The sequence below is a fragment of the Neodiprion fabricii genome, chromosome 6, assembly GCF_021155785.1.
Source record: "Neodiprion fabricii isolate iyNeoFabr1 chromosome 6, iyNeoFabr1.1, whole genome shotgun sequence".
In the NCBI taxonomy this organism is placed as follows: domain Eukaryota; kingdom Metazoa; phylum Arthropoda; class Insecta; order Hymenoptera; family Diprionidae; genus Neodiprion; species Neodiprion fabricii.
This window is the reverse complement of record NC_060244.1, coordinates 13,933,005-13,954,481: the sequence shown is the minus strand read 5'-3', so window position 1 is coordinate 13,954,481 and position 21,477 is coordinate 13,933,005. Positions and strand designations below refer to the sequence as shown.

The 21,477-nt window shown below is 40.9% G+C and overlaps 2 protein-coding genes across 2 annotated transcripts; one reads left to right on the top strand and one right to left on the bottom strand.

Annotated features, from left to right (window-relative positions):
* Positions 1-704: 704 nt before the first annotated feature.
* On the bottom strand, positions 705-1,292 carry LOC124185008. The gene has a single exon (XM_046575294.1). It carries the CDS (start codon positions 1,290-1,292, stop codon positions 705-707), a length of 588 nt encoding a protein of 195 aa, XP_046431250.1.
* A 17,840-nt stretch (positions 1,293-19,132) lies between these two features.
* On the top strand, positions 19,133-21,277 carry LOC124184895. Its single transcript, XM_046575072.1, has 3 exons — positions 19,133-19,886; positions 20,091-20,312; positions 20,367-21,277. Exons 1-3 carry the CDS (start codon positions 19,133-19,135, stop codon positions 21,275-21,277), a joined length of 1,887 nt encoding a protein of 628 aa, XP_046431028.1.
* Positions 21,278-21,477: the final 200 nt, after the last annotated feature.

Below are 21,477 nucleotides of genomic sequence, written 5' to 3'. Positions count from 1 at the left end.
TTGCGCTACTGCAGCCTGTCCTTGAGATGTGCCGCTGTTAGCAGCTATCGAGATTGAGAAAGAGTTTCGATGCAGCAAGGAATGATGTCGACCGTTGCACACGCGACACGTTTTGTTGGATCGACAGTCCTTCTGCTGATGTGGACCGAGACAATTGAAGCAAAGCTTTTTCGCAGAAACCACTTCCCTTCTTTGATCCAGAGATTCGTCGCGAAAGGTAGAACAGAACGCGATGTAGTGGATGCCTTTGCAACAAGCACACGACTGTTCCTTTGATTGCGCTGTATGTGACCTTGTCGTCTGAAGATTTGACCTTCCTTGCGATGAGTGCGGTTTCGACGTCGTGATTTGATTATGAGCATGAGCTTGCTCCACGGCTTCGAGGGTGTGGATGCGACCGATGAGAAACGCCTTGAGCTCCGCAAACGTGGGGGGCTCGAGTTTCTCGCTAACACTTTTCTCCCACTCTTCGAGAGATGCTGGGTCGAGCTTGCGAATCGTCATGTGCACGATAATGTGGTCCCTAATTTCTCGGGACTATCGAGAAGTTCGAGCGCGCCAAGAGCTTCGCAAGTGTTGCTGTGCAAGCTCTTCAGTTCTGATGACGACTTTTTCGTGACACGAGGAATCGCGAAAAGTGTGGCGAGACGAGAATCCGTCAAAAGTCTTTTGTTTTCGTACCGCGAGACGAGAGTTTTCCAGGCTCAAGGGAAGTTTTCTGCGGTGAGAGAAATGTTTTTGATAAGTTGTAACGGTTCATCGGTCACACTGGTTTTGAGGTAGTGCAGTTTTTCCACTTCCAAAAGTTGCGAATTTTCGCGAACCATCGACGAGAAGAGGTCGTAAAACGGCTCCCATTCTGAGTAGCTGCCCGCGAAAGTGGGCAGTTCGATACGCGGTAACCGTTTTGATGATCCTCCTGCTGGTGCGTCTTGAGGAGCCGCAGCGGCTTGCACGGTTGCTGCAGGCGCAGGCTTTAGCGATTCGAGAAGATGAAGCATCACTCCTTCGCCACTCAAGAAGTGCTCTTCACACAGCCTGTAATAATCTTTGGCCAAGTAAGAAAGCTTTTTGATCGCGTCGAGTTGATCACCTTTTGCTGCGAACTTGATCTCGCTGATCTTTTCGTGATTCTCTTGGAACTTATTCCAACTTGAATTTAAGGCATTAAGCCGCGACTTCACCTGCCCGTAAGTGATTTTTGCCTCGCCGAGCTTGCGCAGGTTGTCGACGGCACGAGAGATGCGCCAAATGTAGTCGTTTTGACGTTCGATATGTTCTTCGATCGACATGTTGATGTACGAGAGGATTTAAACTCACGCGACGAACTGAGTTTTCACGAACGAGACACAAACACACTGATAGTAGCGCGACGCGATTCACACTTCGAGAGATCGGTGATGTTGACGCTCAGACCTTAGTCACGGTCACTACAGAGGATACCGCACGTTTGAATTTAACGGACGCGACTGATTCTTGTTGATGGTTTTCACCGATAACGAGATTGTTCACTTTGATTACGTGAACTTTCGCAACTTGATGCACACGCGATAGTTCCGTTTCACTCACTAGCTAATTCGTTTTCCCGTAAGTCGCAACGATTCGAAAGATTCGACTCGATTTGCGAAGAACCAAAAAACGTTTAGAGAGGTGGCAAAAAGATATGGATCATCGACGTGGGATCCGCGAATTAGTGATGAGAACGAGTGTGAATGAAACGAAAGTGATGTTGAGATGGAGAGAGATAACGAATACCGATAATTGAGATTTTTATTGGTTTCGATGAGGCGATACAAACCGTATCGCAAGAGAACGTTACAGAGAGCGAAGATTTTACAGAGCGAGAGAACACATAGATTATACACATACATGATTTCGAGATAGTAGACAATACATGAGATACAGCTGATGGGTTTTGAGTCGCGACACGGGCAAGCAGAGATTTGACGCAGAGACGGCAAGTAAACATTGCACGCGAGTGTGCGTACATGTGCAAGGACGATTTTGAGTGTCGCGAGACACACATACAACTATTCGATACCTTGCCGAAACAATAATAATGTGTAATATTAATGTATAATACTAATGTATATTATTGATGTATAATATTATTGTATAATATTAATGTACATATATATATTGAAATTTTTAATTTACATTTTAAAAAAAATAATGAGAAAAGATTCATAGTATCATCGAAAAACAAAAAAAACATTGAATTTTTTTGTAAGTTCAACTTTGACCTCGAATAACTTTTGAAGGAGTGTGACTATCGAAAACTTTGTGAGGCCTTTTTTGTAGAGCGTCAAATTTCCTACAAAAATATGCTTTGGCCCGCTAATTCAATGAGCCGTTGCAAAAATACGAAATTGCAAAATTTAAAAAAATTCATTCCAGTGTTATTTAAACGGGAAATAGAAATTCCCGATGCGCGACCTCTTAATAATAATATTAAGGGCTCTGCTTTTTACAGGCGTCTTTTCACACCTTCTCGGAAGTTTTTATGTGAGGATTTTGAAAAAAAAAATTAGCCGTTTTTTTTGAATCAGCCCAATATATATACATATATATATGTATATTGAAATTGTTAATTTACTTTTAAAAAAAAAAAACTTATGAAAAAAAAACTTTTCTCACATTAGGTACATTTTTTGAAATTACATATAATTATTTAAAAAATCCGATATATTTTTTAATTATCCGCCTACATATTAATTAGAATAAAAATGTTATTTATTAGAGAAATGCCATTTAATTTACTTTATGAATTGTAATTTGGAACATTTATGCAATGGATTAGAACTTATCATGAAATTTGAAGAAAATATACAGATAGGTAGATTAATATTCATTTAATTTCATATTTTCAATTTTCATAAATCAATTATTCTTCAATTTGAGAAGAATAATTCATCTGAATAAATCATTTTTTAATTTATTGAATTATTTAACTTAATTACCTCCATTCTTACTCCATCATAATAATGTACAATATTAATGTACAATAATAATGTATAATATTAATGTATGATATTAATGTATAATATTAATCTATAATATTATTGTATAATATTATTGTATATAAATATTAAAATTTTTCATTCGCTTTTGAAAAAAGAGAAATTTTAAAAAGAAATTATATTTACATTAGTTAAATTATTTAAAATTATGTATAATTATTAAAAAAATTCTATACATTTTTTGATTATCTGATTACATATTAATTAAAATAAAAAAATTATTCATTAGATGAATGCCATTTAATTTACTTCATGAATTGTAATTTGGAACATTTCTACAATGAATTAGAATTTATCATGAAACTGGAAGAAAACATACAAATAGATGAATTATCATTTATTCAATTTCATATTTTTAATTTTTGAAAATTAATTATTCTTCGATTTGAAAAAAATTATTTATTTAAATGGATTATTTTTTATTTTATTCAATTATTTACCCCAATTACCGCCATTTATTTTCTATTATATTATTGTATGATATAAATATATATAAATATATATGAATATATATATTATATTTTTTTTTTTTTTTTTTTTCCGAGGAGTTGCGGAATCCAAGTTACGGATTCACGCTAGTCATACGGGCTAGCGCGGATGTGGGACTCCAGGGTGGCCTACCCACTAAACCGCCACCTCCTGTGCAACGCTCCCAGCCAGGAACTATGGTGATATTACTTCTAGCTGGGAGCTCTGTCGGTGTGTGTCTCGTCAGTCTGTCCGTCCGTCCGTCCCGTGTCGGCAGTCCGTCAGTTGCGTTACGTCAGGCAGCCGTCCGCGTTCTTACGTCGTAGGATTGTCTCTGTGTAGGTGGCAACAAGTTGCCACCTTTCTGTACTATGGAGCATCACCCCGACAACGTTGTCGGGAGTGATGCCTCCCACGACCGTCTCCAGTCTATGTCTCAGTTCTGTCCAGCGGTCACATTCAAAGAACGTGTGTTCCGCGTCGTCTCGTTCGTGTCCGCAGTACGTACAGTTGGGCGTCCGTACTCGGTTCAAGTTGTATAAGTACCGTCTAAAATAACCGTGGCCCGCCAGAAGCTGGGTGACGTAAAAATTCACATCCCCAAACCCCCTCTGGATCCACGGTCGCAGGTCCTTAATAAGTCGTCTCGTCCAGTTTCCCGTTGTTTCTTCCGTCCACCGTTCCTGCCACGTCTGTATCGTCGCGTCTCTTTCCGTCGTTGCCGCGTCCCGTCGGGTCACGTCCACGTCTCTTCCGTAGACCCTCTTGCGCTCAAACGCGAGGAGGTCTATGGGAATCACGCCTGCCACCACCAGAACGGCCTGTGCTGAGACCGTCCGATAGGAACAAGCGATCCTCAACGCGCTTCGTCTCTGTACCGTCGTCATTGCGTGACAGTATTTCTCAGTCTTCAGGGAGTCTGCCCAGATCTCCGCACCGTAGAGGAGGATCGAGTTCACCGTCGACATCAGTAGTCTCCGTTTCCCTGGTCTCGGTCCGTTCGTGTTTGCCATCAGGCGGCTTAGGGATGCTATCCTTTCAGCCGCCTTCTGAGCCGTTCGTCGTATGTGAGGCCAGAAGGTCATCTTCGTATCCAGGGTCACCCCCAGGTACTTGACTTCCCTTCTGGTCTCGATCTCGTCCGTCCCGACCGTCATGCGTAATATCGTCGGTATTCGTCTCCTGGTGAGAAGCACCAGTTCTGTCTTTTCCGTCGCGAGTTGCAGTCCGTGGTCAGTCATCCACCGTCCGACTCGTCTCATCGTCTGGTTCAGTGCGTATTGTGCCAGATCTGGAGTTCGCTCGACTATCACTGCCGCCACGTCGTCAGCGTAAGCGACCAGGCGAACGCCGAGTGGGAGCTCCAGTCTGAGCAGGCCGTCGTACATCCCGTTCCAAAAGTCGGGTCCTAGTATGGAACCTTGAGTGACCCCCGCGGTAATCTGTCGCGTCACTTGGCCTTCGGTCGTTTCGTACGTCAGTCGTCTGTTCCGAAGGTAGTCTTCAACAACTCGGAGCAAGTAAGGCGGGACCCCGAAGTCGCCTCTCAGCGACCCTAGGATATCCACCGACCTGGCCGAGTTGAAGGCGTTCTTAACGTCCAGTGTCACCAGCAGCGCGATGGGTCGCACAGCGTGGCAATGTCTGTCTGTCGACCGGAAGGAGTCAACCACCTCTTGGATCGCTCCAATCGTTGATCGACCCCTCCGGAAGCCGAACTGCTGGTCAGAGAGGCCTCTGCCGTCCCGTATCGCGTCCGTAAGTCGTGGTCGCAGAAGCTGTTCGTACAGTTTCCCTGTCGTGTCCAGTAAGCTCAGTGGCCGGTAGGCCGACGGCGTGCTGGGGTCACCCTTACCCTTTTGGATAAGGACCAACCTCGCCACCTTCCACCGGTCGCTGAATGTCCCTGTCGTAAGGCACGTATTGTAGAGGTCAAGAAGTATCTCCGGCCTCAGGCTCGCCATCAGCCGAAGAACCTCCGCCGGTACCCCGTCCGGTCCTGGGGCCTTACCCCTCTTCATCGCTTTGGTCGCTCCGACGAGCTCCTCGGCGGTGAAGACGGGGGGCGCCGCCGTCTCGTCGTCGTTCGTCGCGTCCGTACGCGTCGGGTGCGTCGGGAACAGTCCGTCGACGATCCGTCGTGCGGTTTCAGCATCCTTGAGTTCTGGCGGGATCCGGGCCCCCAGCCTACCGGTCACAATCTTGTAACCGGCACCCCAGGGGTCGCGGTCCACCTCCTCGCAGAGCTTCTTCCAGCATCGCGTCTTGATGTCTCTGATGGCGTACGTCAGTCGTTTCCGTTCAGTCTTGTACTCGGCCTGAAGGGTTTCCCTTTCGGGTCTCCCTCCAGCCCTCGTAACCCGTCGTCGTTTTGCCAGGCAACTCTTCCGCAGCTCGGCTATCTCGTCCGTCCACCAGTATTGTGGTGGTCTGTCACGTCCGTACCGTCGTTTTGGCATTGTGCTGTCGCACAGCCGCGTCGTCAGTTTGGCCGTCTCGTCCGCTAGTCTTTCCGCCCTTTGCCGGCCAGTCAGCTCTGGGGGGACGTCGGTAGTTGGGGCCGGCGCTGCCGCCAGCTCCGCCGAGAACTTCAGTACGTCGAGTTTGTCTACGTTCCACCGCGGGGGGTGCCGTGTCCTCGTCCGTGTCGTCCTTGTCTCTCTTGCCACTTCGAAGGCGATGTACTGATGATCGCTGGCCGTGTAGCCCTCGAGCACGCGCCACCGCCCTATCCGTGGCAGAGTTCTGTCCGTCGTCATCGTTACGTCCGGGATGGAGTCTCCAAATCCCGGCCGTCTGTACGTTGGTACGTCTCCCGTGTTCGCCACTGCTAGGTTCAGCCTTGCGGCCATCTCCAGCAGCAGCCGTCCGCGTCTGTTCGTTTCCGTCATGCCCCACTCGACCGCCCTCGCGTTGAGGTCCCCCGCGACCACGAGGTCCCCGGGCAGGTCCCTGAGTCCGTCCTCGAGGAGCGCAACCTTCGCCCGGAATTCCGCCGCAGCGCAGTTTGGGGTCAGGTAGACGCTGACGTAAGTGACAGCGCCCACCCTAGCCCAGACGTAGTCGTCCCCGACGCCACGAGCGGTTATCCGGGCTCGGGCAGCGCCCCTCACCCAGATAGCCGCTGTCTGGGTCTCGTTTGTAATCCAATCCCGTGTTTGTCGCACCCTGTACGGCTCGCACAGGATCAGAATGTCGGCGTCGTGTTCGTCTGCTATCTGTGGTAATAGCATGTCTGCTGTCCTACTACGGTTCAGGTTGCCCTGAACTATCCTGTCCGTCTTCCGGCCTGCTTCTTGCACTCCTCCAGCGCAACCCGGTACACCGCGCACCTCCCGGAGCCCGCGACATGCGCCGCATCGCCGTGTCCCGCCTCGGCGCACAGTGGGCAGGCCGGTCTGTTTTTGCAGTCCGTGGCGTAATGTCCTGTCTCGCCACATTTCCTGCAGCACTTCGTCCGGTCTGTATTTTTGCATTTTGTCTTCGTGTGCCCGTATCCCAGGCACTTGTGGCATTTCGTCACCGTCAGTCGTGGTCGGACGCGGCTACCCATCTACTACCAGCTACCCATCCAATCCCGATCCGTCCCCGGCCGAGCAGCGCTCTGGCTTCTTGCGACTCTAGGTCGCATACGGCCATAAACTGTTCCGCCCGGTTCGGACCGAAGATATGGACCCCAAAGTCCGCGTCTCGTCCCGTCTCTTGTCGCAGTGCCTGTATCACGTCGTGTCTGGTCGTGACACAGTCAAGATCCATGATCTCCAGTTGAACCCTGGAGGTCCCGGTCCTGACGTTGCCTGCGCCGCCGACCGCGTGCTGCAGGACGCGTCGGAAGTCGTCTCGTCCGTTGGCGTCTGTCTTTATCTTCAGGAGACACAGACCATTCTTCGTCTTCCTGAGAGTCGTCACTTTAACGTGACTCTTCGCAGGGTCGACCGTGGTCCGTATCTTCCTGACGATGTCGGAGTACGTCGTGTCGTTCCCGGGTTTGACGAGCACCGCCGTCCCCCAGTGTTTGGGAGCCGCTCTGCGCCCCTCAGCTTCGGCCGTCGTGTCCGTTGTCGCGTTCGTCTCGTCCGTCCGCGTCTTCCGTATCTTTTTTTCCTTGTTTTTCCTTGTGACTGTCTGCCAGTCAGCGACCGGTTCCACAACCGTTGCCCTCTTCTGAGAGGATTCCGGAGTGGTTCCAGTCGCCTCCCGTTTCCGTTTCGTCCGCGGAGTGTTTTGTGTCCGTTGGTCAGTCTCAACGTCCGTCTCCGTCGTCTCGTTGTCCGTCTTGTGGTCTTTCGGGGCTGCTTTAGCGCGCCTGTTAAGCGCAACGTCGGCAGCCTCGAGAATGGTTTTTATGCCCAGTTTGACGGACATACTCATGTTTTTTTGGATGGCCGCTGCCTCGGCCATCCTTGTCGCCGTACTGTGGATCAGTGACAATAGGTCCGTCAGGTCCATATCGTCCGTGATTCGTGTCTTCGTGCCGATCCCGGATACAGCGGAAGCGCAACTCGCTCCGCTGCCCGTGCTCGACACGCTGTCTGTCCTGTCTCGTCGTTGGTGTCCCAGTATCGTCCTGTCCGCTGTTCCAGTTTTCGTGTCCGCTGTCTTTGTTACCGTCTTTGTCACCTGGTCCTTGCACAATTTGCGGCCCTCAGAATCCGTGCCGCTGCCATGAGCCACCGGGGCTTTCACCCGATCGGAACCCAGGGTGGATTTCCCCTGTGCTGGGGCTACCACCTGAGGTAATTCGTTGTTTACCTTGTGCAATATATATATATATTAGGGTGGTCCTTATTTGGGGTGTTGACGAATTCCGATAAGTGCGCCCCCTAGACACGTTTGAAATAAATTAAAAAAAATGTTTGCGAAAACGGAGCGCTGTAGTCCAATTAGAAGACGTGCTTATAAGCTCGTTTTGTTTTTCATTTGAATAACATGGGATTTTTAAACTACTTCAGTCATTATGTTTTTGAGTTGTCCCCATGAACGCAAAAAATTCTTTTTTCACATAAATCTGTTGTTCATGGATCTCGGAATATCGTAAAATCTTTCCCGATCCAGAAAAACGAACGGCGATCAAAACATTTTAATTTTAATTATCACTTTTTAAAAAAGTATAAAGTATAAACGATGTGTTTTTAAATACACGAATTGAAATACATATTTTTTCCCACATGTACAATTATTTTTTTCTACAAACTTATGACGTAAATAAGACTGCCTTTTGATTGGTGAAATACTGTCAAGTACCAAGCGGCTAAAAAGAGGTATTCTCACGTTGATCAATTTGCCGTCGTGTATAATATCAGGGGGATGGGGGGCGTAAAGGTTGTAATAACGACTTGTGGAAAAATATACGCGTAGTTGTACCCATGAACAACAGATTTATGTGAAAAAAGAATTTTTTAAAACATAGTGATTGAAGTAGTCTAAAAATCTCATGTTATTCAAATAAAAAACAAAACAAGCTTAGAGGCACGTCTTCTAATTGGACTACAGCGCTCCGTTTTCACACACATTTTTTGTTCATTAATTTCGAACGTGTCTAGGGGGCGCACTTGTCGAAATTCATCAACACCCCAAATAAGGACCACCCTAATATATATATATATATATATATATATGTGTGTGTGTGTGTGTGTGTGTGTGTGTGTGTGTGTGTATATGTATATTGTAATTTTTAATTTACTTTTCAGGAAAGAGAAATTTGAAAAAAAAAATTTTTTTCACATCATTTAAATTTTTTAAAATTATGTATAATTATCAGCAAAATCCTATATATTTTTTAATTATCTGCTCACATGATAATTAAAATAAAAATATCATTAATTGGAAAAATGCCATTTAATTTACTTCAAGAATTGTAATTTGGAACACATATACAATGGATTAGAACTTATTATGAAATTTGAAGAAAAGATACAAATAGATGAATTATTATTCATTCAATTTCATATTTTTGATTTTTGGAAATTGATTGTTTTTTCATTCAAGAAAAATAATTTATTTCAATAAATCATTTATTATTTTATTATATTATTCAACTTAATTACCTCCATTTATATTCTATTATATTCATGTTTAATATTATGTATATTATTTATGTGTGTGTAAATATATATTTATTATAATTTTTGATTCACTTTTTGAAAAAAAATTTTAAAAAAAAATTTTTTTTACATTATTCAAATTTTTTAAAATTATTTATAATTATTAGAAAAATCTTAAATATTTTTTGATCATCTGCTCACATGTGAATCAAAATAAAAATATTACATATCAGAAAAATGCCGTTCAATTTACTTTATGAATTGTAATCTGGAACATTTAGACAATCGATTAAAACTTATCATGAAATTTGAAGAAAACGTACAGATAGATAAATTATTATTTATTTAATTTCATATTCTCATTTTCAAAAACTGATTATTCTTTAATTTAAGAAAAATGATTTATGCAAATAAATAATTTTTTATTTCATTAAATTATGTAACTTAATTACCTCCATTCACATTCTATCATAGAAATGTATAATATAAGTATACATAAATATATACATATACTAGCAGCCCATCCCGGCTTCGCACGGGCATATAATAATATTAAGTAATAATATAAATGTTATTTTTCTAGAAACTCACTGTAAACATTGTGTATTTTCTTTTATTATATTATTATATGCCCGTGCGAAGCCGGGATGGGTTGCTAGTTATGCTGTTAAAATGTAGCTTATATGACACGTTCGTAGATTTACCATAGCAGCGCCATCTATTGATTACTTACTCAACCCAGTCGAAAGGTATTGACATCTGTTAGAATCATTCGGAGTTAACAGATAATTGTGACTGTCAAATAATAACAGACAAATAATTAGCAATATATTATAATTGCGACTATAATTTGAGATTTAAACTATCCTATCTCTCAAGTTGGATCGAACTGCACATGGTGTGCGTATTTTAGTATAATCGATTAAGTGGTTTAGGAGTCCATTGAGGACAAACATCGTGACACGAGATTTATATATATTAAGATATATATGTGTGTGCGTATATATATATATATATATATACTGTACCTTCACAAGGCCTGCTCAAAGCGATAAGTGAAGTTTCAAGAATGTGTTTTTGTTTTAAAATAAGTAGCAAGTTATGTAATTATTATCATTTATGTGCACTCTCATGGTGTGTAACCGTTATTTTGAATCTCTATAATAAAAAAACGGTGAAAAACACATTCTTGAAACTTCACTTATCGCTTTGAGCAGGCCTTGTGAAGGTACAGTATTTTTTTCAGATTCTTCAATCATGTCCTACATCGTGAAAATGACTCTAAAATAACGCTGCGACGCCACCGCGGTGTAGCGGTGGACGGCAACCGGCCGCCCGCCATTACGTAGAGACTCGGCGCGCCGCAATTTCATGCGCATCGACACCTTTAATGATTTTTTACACGAAAACAAAGAAAAACACCCCTCTGGAATTAATTCACAGGTTGTAGTACAGTTCAAGGAACATGTCGGAATTTTAAAAAATTTTTTGATCGTGTCGGTCACTGTTTTAAAAATCTTTGAAAAATTAATTGTTGAATAAACAATTGATAACAACTTTTTTTTAACATTTCGTATTTTTTTTTAAATTCTATGGAGCTTTCCGCGTAATTTGAAAAAAAACAAAATATTGTACCTAATTTTTTGCCGAAGTTATGAATTTTTGAAAAAAATGGGTGTCTAATTTGTTATTGTTAATAAAAAATCGAATTTTGCATTATGAGATTCGCGCTTTGGCAGAAAAATCTAACTCCCCCTACACAATCCACATGCCAAATTAAAAAAATATCTGAGAGATGACTGATCCGGTTGACGCGGAATAGCCCATATATATATATATATATAATATAATTTTGAATTTTCTTTTGAAAAAAGAGAACTTTTGAAAAAAAAAAATTTTTTCACACTATTTAGATTTTTCGAAATTATTTATAATCATTAGAAGAATCCTATATATTTTTTGATTATCTGCTCACATATAAATTAAAATATAAATATTATCGATTAGAAAAATGCCATTTAATTTACATTATGAATTTTGATCTGGACCATTTATACAATGGATTAAAACTTATTATGAAATTTAAAGAAAACACACAGATAGATAAATTATTATTTATCCAATTTCATATTTTTATTTTTGAGAATTAATTATTTTTTAATTCAAGAAAAATCATTCATTCCGATAAATTATTTTTCATTTTATCAAATTATTCAACTCCTTTACCTCTATTCATATTCTATTATATTAATGTATTATATAAGTATACATAAATATATATATACGTATATATATGTAAGAGAATGGCCAGATAACACTCGCGAACTTTGTGTTTTGCGTGTGGGACGCATGATGGACCACCTTTTTATTCTTTACAAGATAAAAACGGAACTTAACTTATTGAACAAAGCTTTTTAAAATTCAACGTTTATAACAAGATCCAAAATGCTCAATGTTTATTCTGTTATTGATCTTTGCCGTAGTTTCTCTGGAGACCAAATAGAAGAAAGCGGTGATAATCCTCCTCGTTATTCATTTCATTATCCTTGACATATAAATATATACCGGGACAATCTCTTGAAACTATACATATAACGCGCATGCGCCAAATAATTTAATCTCATTGGTCGGTGAAATCGCGCCGCGGTGATGTTTTTATCTGCTGAGCAAGGTGCCAACGTACACAATATGAAACAAAAGCTGTAATTCTCTCGCGCGTAAAGCCGTGGATTGAGGTTATGCTGCTGTTTATTTTTACGTAGCGTGAATTGTCTAAAAAGAATAGTATCGTTCAGCAATACCGTGGTTGATTTCGGAAGATATTCAACCGACGCAATAAAGAATTTAACGGAAAAGCAAATATCAAATGATACAGAAATTGGGTGTTATTTATTGAAAGAAGAAATCTGAAATTCAACGTGAAATGTCATTAACAAGTGGGAGTCTGGACAAACAGAGGTAGGTAAGTAAAAACAATGTTTATTGTGAACAGATTCTTCATTTACATAAAATTAAAAATAAATGAATGGTTGAGACCCAGTAGAAGGTATTTCCAGAGTAGATTCGTTACGGTGCAGTGCTCCAGAAGTCAGTAACTAGTGCCGATGAACATGAAATAAATAAAAGAAATGAGTAACCAGGAATAAAGAAATTATTCATCTTAAACACGAAGCTTAGGAGGACAAAGAGTAGCAATTAACAGAAAACGTACCCGACGCAATACTCACAAAAACCCTCGCCGACATCATTGATTAGTTGACAAAGTTTTTGCTGCTCCATTGTACACGATCAATGTTCCGTTAACAAAGAGGGTTCACCAGATATCCAAGAATAAAAAGAGAAAAAGAACAACAGTTAATATTACAGTGTAAATCATGCTATTAATGAAAAATTAGGAAACAAAACAATAACTTACAAGACAATCGTCTGATAACACTGGGAGACCAATCTCCACTCTTCTGATCACCCCTCGTCTGGCCATTGGTTTCCTTTCAAAAAGTGCTGCCTTTTTTTTGCCTTCAAAAATACCGAAAGATCCTGTTTGATAATAATAGCTTCTAATATTTTCGGGTACAAAATAATTCATTGTCAAAGCGGGACTAAATTTTTCAGGCATGGAAGCATGTAAGTAAATTTCCAATTACGTGATCTTTGACAATGACAATATTTTAACATGGATTCAATGATAAGATTCGTTTTTTTTCAGCAGGCTCGAAGTTTAAACTTTAATTAACACGAAGAAAATTATGCCTTACCTGATGGCCAAAACGTTCAGGTGGCAAGGATCCTGGTTTCTCAAGCGGTGCAATCATTAGAACCATCGAACCTGGTTGTTTCGTCAGACATCAGGTGCAAGAGTGAATTTTATCAGGCTATCGCCACCTTCTTAACATCAGTTGAGGCAAAATTGAAAAGCGGGATATACTGCAGATCATAATGGCTGAATATCCCATCATTTTACTTTGCTCGAGCCAATAGCGATAAGTTTGTTACTTAACCGTTGCTGCCAATTCATTCTACCGAGGAATCATTCTGTGCACCATTGTAATTTAAGCATTATTATTGACCAGCATTGTTTTTCAAACTTTATACCATTTGATTTGGAATCTTATTTTGAAGCCTACTTTTACTCTCTTGGCATTGAATTCAGATGAATAGTTTTTCAAGTCCTCAATTAGATTGCAGGGTTGAATTTTGCTAGGCAAACTGAATCAATCTGAATCTAGAACTGTTAAATAAGTTCAGTTAAAAATGTCTTTAAATTAATCTTAGTTGACGGTGTCATCTGGCTAGCTAGTTGCACGATCACTTGAAACCAAATTCAATTTTACACTCTTTATAGGGTCCTACGCTAAGACTGAAAGCGTGTGAATCTCCATGTACCGCAATTATTTCTGCATTTCATGTTAGCATTATCCGGAGCAAAAAAAATCCCATTTTGAGATTGAAAATGGAACCTGAAACAGAGTTATTCAATAGCACGAATTGAAAACCAAGAATTTTATAATGGTTTCTGCAACAAAGGGACTCTTTTCAAATATCCTTGTTAGAAGGTGAAACGTATATAATTTTTTGAAAAACTGGTGAATTCGAAAAATTAACGACGGAGCCAGGAATCGAACCTGGTATCTAGCGATGCTTTACCGGAGCCTTACTCCACTAGACCACCTAGCCGCCCTGACTCTGATGTCGTTAATTCCTCTCATTACCAGTAAGTTCAAATTTGTTTTTTTGTGCTGTGATAGTATATGTGAATATAGAAAGTGTTCTTCCTCTTCGAGCACAACTGTAAGAATGTCTGTAAGTGTGTTTACATTTTGGGATCTTACGCTTCTTGGTGCGAAGCTCGTAAGACAGTCAATGACCGTCTGATATTGAAAATGCGGATCGTCTAATATTGAAATGCGGATATGCATCATCAATATTAATATTAATCACGAGGCAATATTCATTTTGTGAAACGTATATAATTTTTTGAAAAACTGGTAAATTCGAAAAATTAACGACGGAGCCAGGAATCGAACCTGGTATCTAGCGATGCTTTACCGGAGCCTTACTCCACTAGACCACCTAGCCGCCCTGACTCTGTTAGAAGGTGATGTTCGGAGGACTATGAACAAGATATTGTATCGGATTACATTATTTGGAAAAAAATCTTCATAAACTTCGTTAAAAATTAGATATTCATTTATTTTGATGGAACAAGGGACACAATCTTTACATTACTTTAAAATTGACATTACTCTAAAACATAATTGTCCTTGAAGCTAATTGTGACATTGAGGCGCATTTTGAGAAACTTGATTTTCAACTTGTGTCACAGGATGTGATTTACGTTCCTGAATTCTACGCGAAATAAATTCTGATAATCATTCGGAAATTTTAAATAGTAGCAATAATTTGTTAATCGGAAAAAATACATTGACTATCGACTATTCGTAAATTTTGTTGAACTATTTCCAAGAAAAAAAAGATTCACAGTTCCGTTAGATAGTGAGATATTTAAATTTCATGAACGCTCGGTTTAATGTCTCATTTTCGAAAGTGATAAAATTCAATATTACCGCCTGAAATCACAAAAGAGTGAGAAAGTTGCTTAGTTGCTTGAAAGTGGCGATGATCTTTGTACGTCTGACAAATTGAATGGGCAGATAACAGTGAATATCAGAGATGTAATTATTTTGGCCGTATCACCTGTTGATAGATAAAAATTCCATAGTTATTTGTAATGTACGAAATTATAAAAATGATTAAATAAAGTGTTCGCACCTACCTGCTGCGTTTCTTCCAAGCACCCAACATTTAAACAGATTTCTCATTTTTGTCGAATAAAGCCAATTTTCAAAGAGCATTAGCATCAACTTTCCGAGTCACTACCTCGACTGTTCAAGATTATAACCTCAAAAATTCGTATGAACTACAACGCTGCCAGAAACAGAGTTTGACAACTGAAACTCGGAGTGGCCAACCTGCCCGAGCAGCCGATAAAACTCGCGCATGCGCATTATATGTATAGTTTCAAGAGATTGTCCCGGTATATATGTATATAGATATACATATATATATATATATATATATATATATATATATATATGTATATATATATACATATATATATATACATATGCTATAATGTTTAATTTTCTTTAAAAAAAAGGGATCTTTTTGTTACGTCCGTGAGTAGAGTTACTCCTGAGCGGTGAGAGTAAACTGCTTGGCTTCGCTTTTAAGTTCCAGGACAACCGGAAATCAGGATGAGGATCGAATAACGTAGGGTTTGTTTGAGATATTACTAATATATTTATTTCGAGGAAGTTCAGATGACGGTAAAAACGAAGTGTGTTGTATGAAGGTATGTAAGAAGTCTAGATGTGACGTTGTTGAGAGTTAGAATAGAAGTGTCCCTCGAGACGTGAAACGTACGGGTGCAGAAAAGGTGTGACAATGCTAGGAGTAGGGAATGGAATTTGATGAGTGAGCGTGATAGTGAATAGCGTGAGACTACGTAGAGATAAGAGGACAGGACAGAGACCATGAGAATAATGTAAGAACTGTGGGAGAGTTAGCGAGTAGGAAAAATAGAGAGAAGTGGTATGCTGGACGTAACATTTTCAAAAAAAAATTTTTTTTCACATTATTGAAATTTTTTAAATACATATAATTATTAGAAAAATCCTATATATTTTTTAATTATCTGGTCACATATCAATTGAAATATAAATATTATTCATCAGAAAAATGCCATTTAATTTACTTCAAGAATTGTAATTTGGAACACATATACAATGGATTAGAACTTATTATGAAATTTGAAGAAAAGATACAGATAGATGAATTATTATTCATTTAATTTCATATTTTTGATTTTTGGAAATTGATTGTTTTTTCATTCAAGTAAAATAATTTATTTCAATAAATCATTTTTTATTTTATTATATCATTCAACTTAATTACCTCCATTTATATTCTATTATATTCATGTTTAATATTATGTATATTATTTATGTGTGTGTATATATATATATATATATATTATAATTTTTTATTCACTTTTTGAAAAAAAATTTAAAAAAAAATTTTTTTTCACATTATTCAAATTTTTTAAAATTATTTATAATTATTAGAGAAATCTTATATATTTTTTGATTATCTGCTCACATGTGAATCAAAATAAAAATATTACATATCAGAAAAATGCCGTTCAATTTACTTTATGAATTGTAATCTGGAACATTTAGACAATCGATTAAAACTTATTATGAAATTTGAAGAAAACGTACAGATAGATAAATTATTATTTATTCAATTTCATATTCATATTTTCAAAAACTGATTATTCTTTAATTTAAGAACAATGATTTATGCAAATAAATAATTTTTTATTTCATTAAATTATGTAACTTAATTACCTCCATTCACATTCTATTATAGAAATGTATAATATAAGTATACATAAATATATACATATATATATATATACAGGGTGTCCCTAAATTGCCTCCCACGGACTAGCCAGCATGATAACTCGTTAAAATCCAATCGAGAATTTTTTTTCCGGAAGCTCGTCCGACGCATAGTTTCTGAATTATAAGCGATAGCGCTAGGCCAATCAGAGTGCACCATTTTATCTAGATTTGCCGCCACGGAAATTGCTGTTTTGTTCGTCTGGGTGAATTATTATTATTCGTTCACGAATGAAATATCGGCACCTCCCCACTCTCCCTGTTGTACCCCTTCTCGAGCGCTGACCTCGGTATTGTTGCCGCGGCACACGCTGCCGGCCGCACATCCATGGGCGCACACTTGTGTGTGTAAACAGAAGCGCATCCTCAAGCATAAGGGGTACAGCAGCGAAAGAGGGGAGGTGCCGATATTTAATTCGTAAACAAATAATAATAATTCACCCAGACGAACAAAACAGCAATTTCCGTGGCGGCAAATCTAGATGAAATGGTGCACTCTGATTGGCCTAACGCTATCGCTTATAATTCAAAAACTATGCGTCGGACGATCTTCCGGAGAAGAAATTCTCGGTTGGATTTTAACGAGGTATTATGCTGGCTAGTCCGTGGGGGGCAATTTAGGGACACCCTGTATATGTATATAATATAATTTTGAATTTTCGTTTGAAAAAAGAGAACTTTTAAAAAAAAAAATTTTTTTCACACTATTTAGATTTTTCGAAATTATTTATAATTATTAGAAGAATCCTATATATTTTTTGATTATCTGCTCAGATATAAATTAAAATATAAATATTATCGATTAGAAAAATGCCATTTAATTTACATTATGAATTGTAATTTGGAACATTTATACAATGAATTAGAACTGATTATGAAATTGAAAGAAAACATACAGACAGATAAATAATTATTCATTCAATTTCGTATTTCTCATTCATGAGAATTAATTATTCTTTAATTTGAGAGAAATGATTTATTCAAATAAATCATTTTTTACTTTATGAAATCATTTAACTCAGTTACCTCCATTTATATTCTATTATATTAATGTTGTTTCGGCAAGGTATCGAATAGTTAAATGTGTGTCTCGCGACACTCAAAATCGTCCTCGCACATGTACGCACACTCGCGTGCAATGTTTACTTGCCGTCTCTGCGTCAAATCTCGCCGCTTGCCCGTGTCGCGACTCAAAACCCATCAGCTGTATCTCATGTATTGTCTGCTATCTCGAAATCATGTATGTGTATAATCTATGTGTTCTCTCGCTCCGTAAAATTTTCACTCTCTGTAACGTTCTCTTGCGATACGGTCTGTATCGCCGCATCAGAATCAATAAAATTCTCGGTTACTATTAATCATCATCTCTCTCCATCTCAACAACATTTCGTTTCATTCACACTCGTTCTCATCACTAATTCGCGGATCCCACGTCGATGATCCATATCTTTTTGCCATCTCTCTAAACATTTTTGGTCCTTCGAGCCGGATCAGTCGCGAATCGAATCAGATCATTCGCAAATCGAGTCGAATCTTTGGAATCGTTGCGACTTGCGGGAAAACGAATTAGCCAGTGAGTGAAACGGAACTATCGCGTGTGCATCAAGTTGCGAAAGTTCACGTAATCAAAGTGAACAATATCGTTATCGGTGAAAACCATCATCAAAATCAGTCGCGTCCGTTGAATTCAAACGTGCGGTGTCCTCTGTAGTGACCGTGACTAAGATCTGAGCGTCAACAACACCGATCTCTCGAAGTGTGTATCGCGACGCCCTATTATCACTGTGTGCGTATCTCGTTCGTGAAAACTTAGTTCGTCGTGTGAGTTACACTTTCTCGTTTGTCAAAATGACGATCGACGAATACATTGAACGTCAAACCGATCTCTTAAGGCGCATCTGTCGCACTCTCGAAAACTTGCGCAAGCTCGGTGAAGCAAAAACAACCCTCGGGCAAGTGCAATCGCGATTGGATGCTTTAAATTCAAATTGGCTGAAGTTCCAAGACATGTACGAGACAGTCGATCAAATTAGAATCGCAGCAAAAGGTGATCAACTCGACACTATCAAAAGACTTTCGTATTTGGCGAAAGACTAACGGACAGTGTGAAGAGCAATACTTAAACGTGAAGGGAGAGATGCTCGATCTACTCGGAATTCTCAAGACTCTATCGGCACCGATCGTGCCAACAGCCGTAGCCCCGCAACTCACAACTGGAGGAGCCTCAAAACGGCTACCACGCATCGAATTGCCTACGTTCTCGGGCAATTACTCAGACTGGAAGTCTTTCCACGACCTCTTTACATCAATCGTTCGCGAAAATTCGCAACTCTCGGAAGTGGAAAAACTACACTACCTAAAAACAAGTCTTACCGATGAACCGTCACAACTCATTAAAAACATCGCTCTTACCGCTGAAAACTTCCCTCGAGCCTGGGAAACTCTCGTCTCACGGTACGAAAACAAGAGACTTTTGACGGATTCTCATCTCGCGACACTTTTCGCGATTCCTCGTGTCACGAAAAAGTCGTCATCAGAACTGAAGAGCTTGCACAGCAACACTTGCGAAGCTCTTGGCGCACTCGAACTTCTCGATGGTCCCGAGAAATTAGGGGATCACATCATCGTGCACATGACGATTCGCAAGCTCGACCCAGCATCTCTCGAAGAGTGGGAGAAAAGTGTTAGCGAGAAACTCGAGCCCCCCACGTTTGCGGAGCTCAAGGCGTTTCTCATCGGTCGCATCCACACCCTCGAAGCCGTGGACCAGGCTCATGCTCATAATCAAATCGCGACGTCGAAACCGCACTCATCCCAAGGAAGGTCAAATCTTCAGACGACAAGGTCACATACAGCGCAATCAAAGGAACAGTCGTGTGCTTGTTGCCAAGGCAACCACTAAATCGCGTTCTGTTCGACCTTTCGCGACAAATCTCTGGATCAAAGAAGGGAAGTGGTTTCTGCGAAAAAGCTTTGCTTCAATTGTCTCGGTCCACATTAGCAGAAGGACTGTCGATCCAACAGAACGTGTCGCGTGTGCAACATCGGTCGACATCATTCCTTGCTGCATCGAAACTCTTCCTCAATCTCGACAGCTGCCAACAGCGGCACATCTCAAGGACAGGCCGCAGTGGCGCAACCTGCAGTGCAGAATGCACCGATCTCGAACAGCGCCTCTCAGGTGAACAACCACTCAGCTCAGCCTACAATGATCAAGCGCTCTCCAGTTCTTCTCGCCACAGTGCAATTGATCGCTTCGAATCCGGAGACTGGAGAAAGAATCATCGCTCGCGCTCTACTCGATCAAGGATCCGAAAGTTCATTCGTCACGGAGTCGCTAGCGTAACAATTGCGACTACGTCGGCATCAAGCAACGATACCGGTCATTGGCGTCGGAGCTCATGAATCGGCAGTGACTCGCGGCATCGCGACATTGCAACTCCAATCTCGTGCTCACACCTCGTTCTCATGTCAGGTGGAGGCACTCGTGCTTCCACGACTCACATCGTATCTACCCTCATTACGACTTCTCGTCGAAGACTGGCCTCATCTACGAGGACTCAACCTGGCGGATCCAAGCTTTGCACATCCCAGTCAAATCGACGTAATTCTCGGAGCTGACATCTACAGCAACATCATTGGTCAAGGAGTTCGAAGAGGAGCACTAGGAACACCAATCGCGCAAGAAACTCAGTTCGGTTGGGTCCTGTCCGGCTGCGTTTCAGCGAAAGCAGCAAGCCCCTCGTATAGCGCAGTCCAAGGCTTCCAATGCTCCCTCGGTCACGAACTGCTCGATTTCGTGCAGCAGTTTTGGAAGCAGGAAGAAGTGTCGAAACCTTTGGCACTAACTTCCGAAGAAGAGCGTTGTGAGCAACACTTTCGCGAAACGGTTTCTCGAAATGCGTCCGGTCGTTACGTAGTTCGGCTGCCGCTCAAAGACAATTCGGTAGAGCTCGGCAACTCGCGGAATCCCGCGCATCAAATGCTCCTTCGTTTGGAGAGACGGTTCGGTAGCGACGCAAATTTCAAGGAGGCTTACTCGAGCTTCCTTCGTGAATATCGTGTACTCGGGCACATGCGTCGCGCTATGAATACACCTGAAGACAATTCCCGCGTGTTTTATCTTCCCTATCACGGTGTAGTTCGCGACAGCAGTTCAACATCAAAGTTGCGTGTCGTGTTCAACGGGTCTCAAAGAACCAACCTCGGACTTTCTCTCAATGACAATCTTCTCGTCGGTCCAAAAGTGCAAACCGACCTCGCGGACGTTCTCTTACGCTAGCGACAATATCCAGTCGCGTTCTCATCAGACATCGTCAAGATGTAACGACAAATTTTGGTCCACAATGATGACCAAGGTTTTCAGCGAATCCTCTGGAGGGAAGAACCAGAGCTACCGATTGAAGAATATCAACTGACTACGGTAACGTATGGTCTTGCAAGCGCTCCATATCTCGCGATCCGTGTTCTTCATCAACTCGT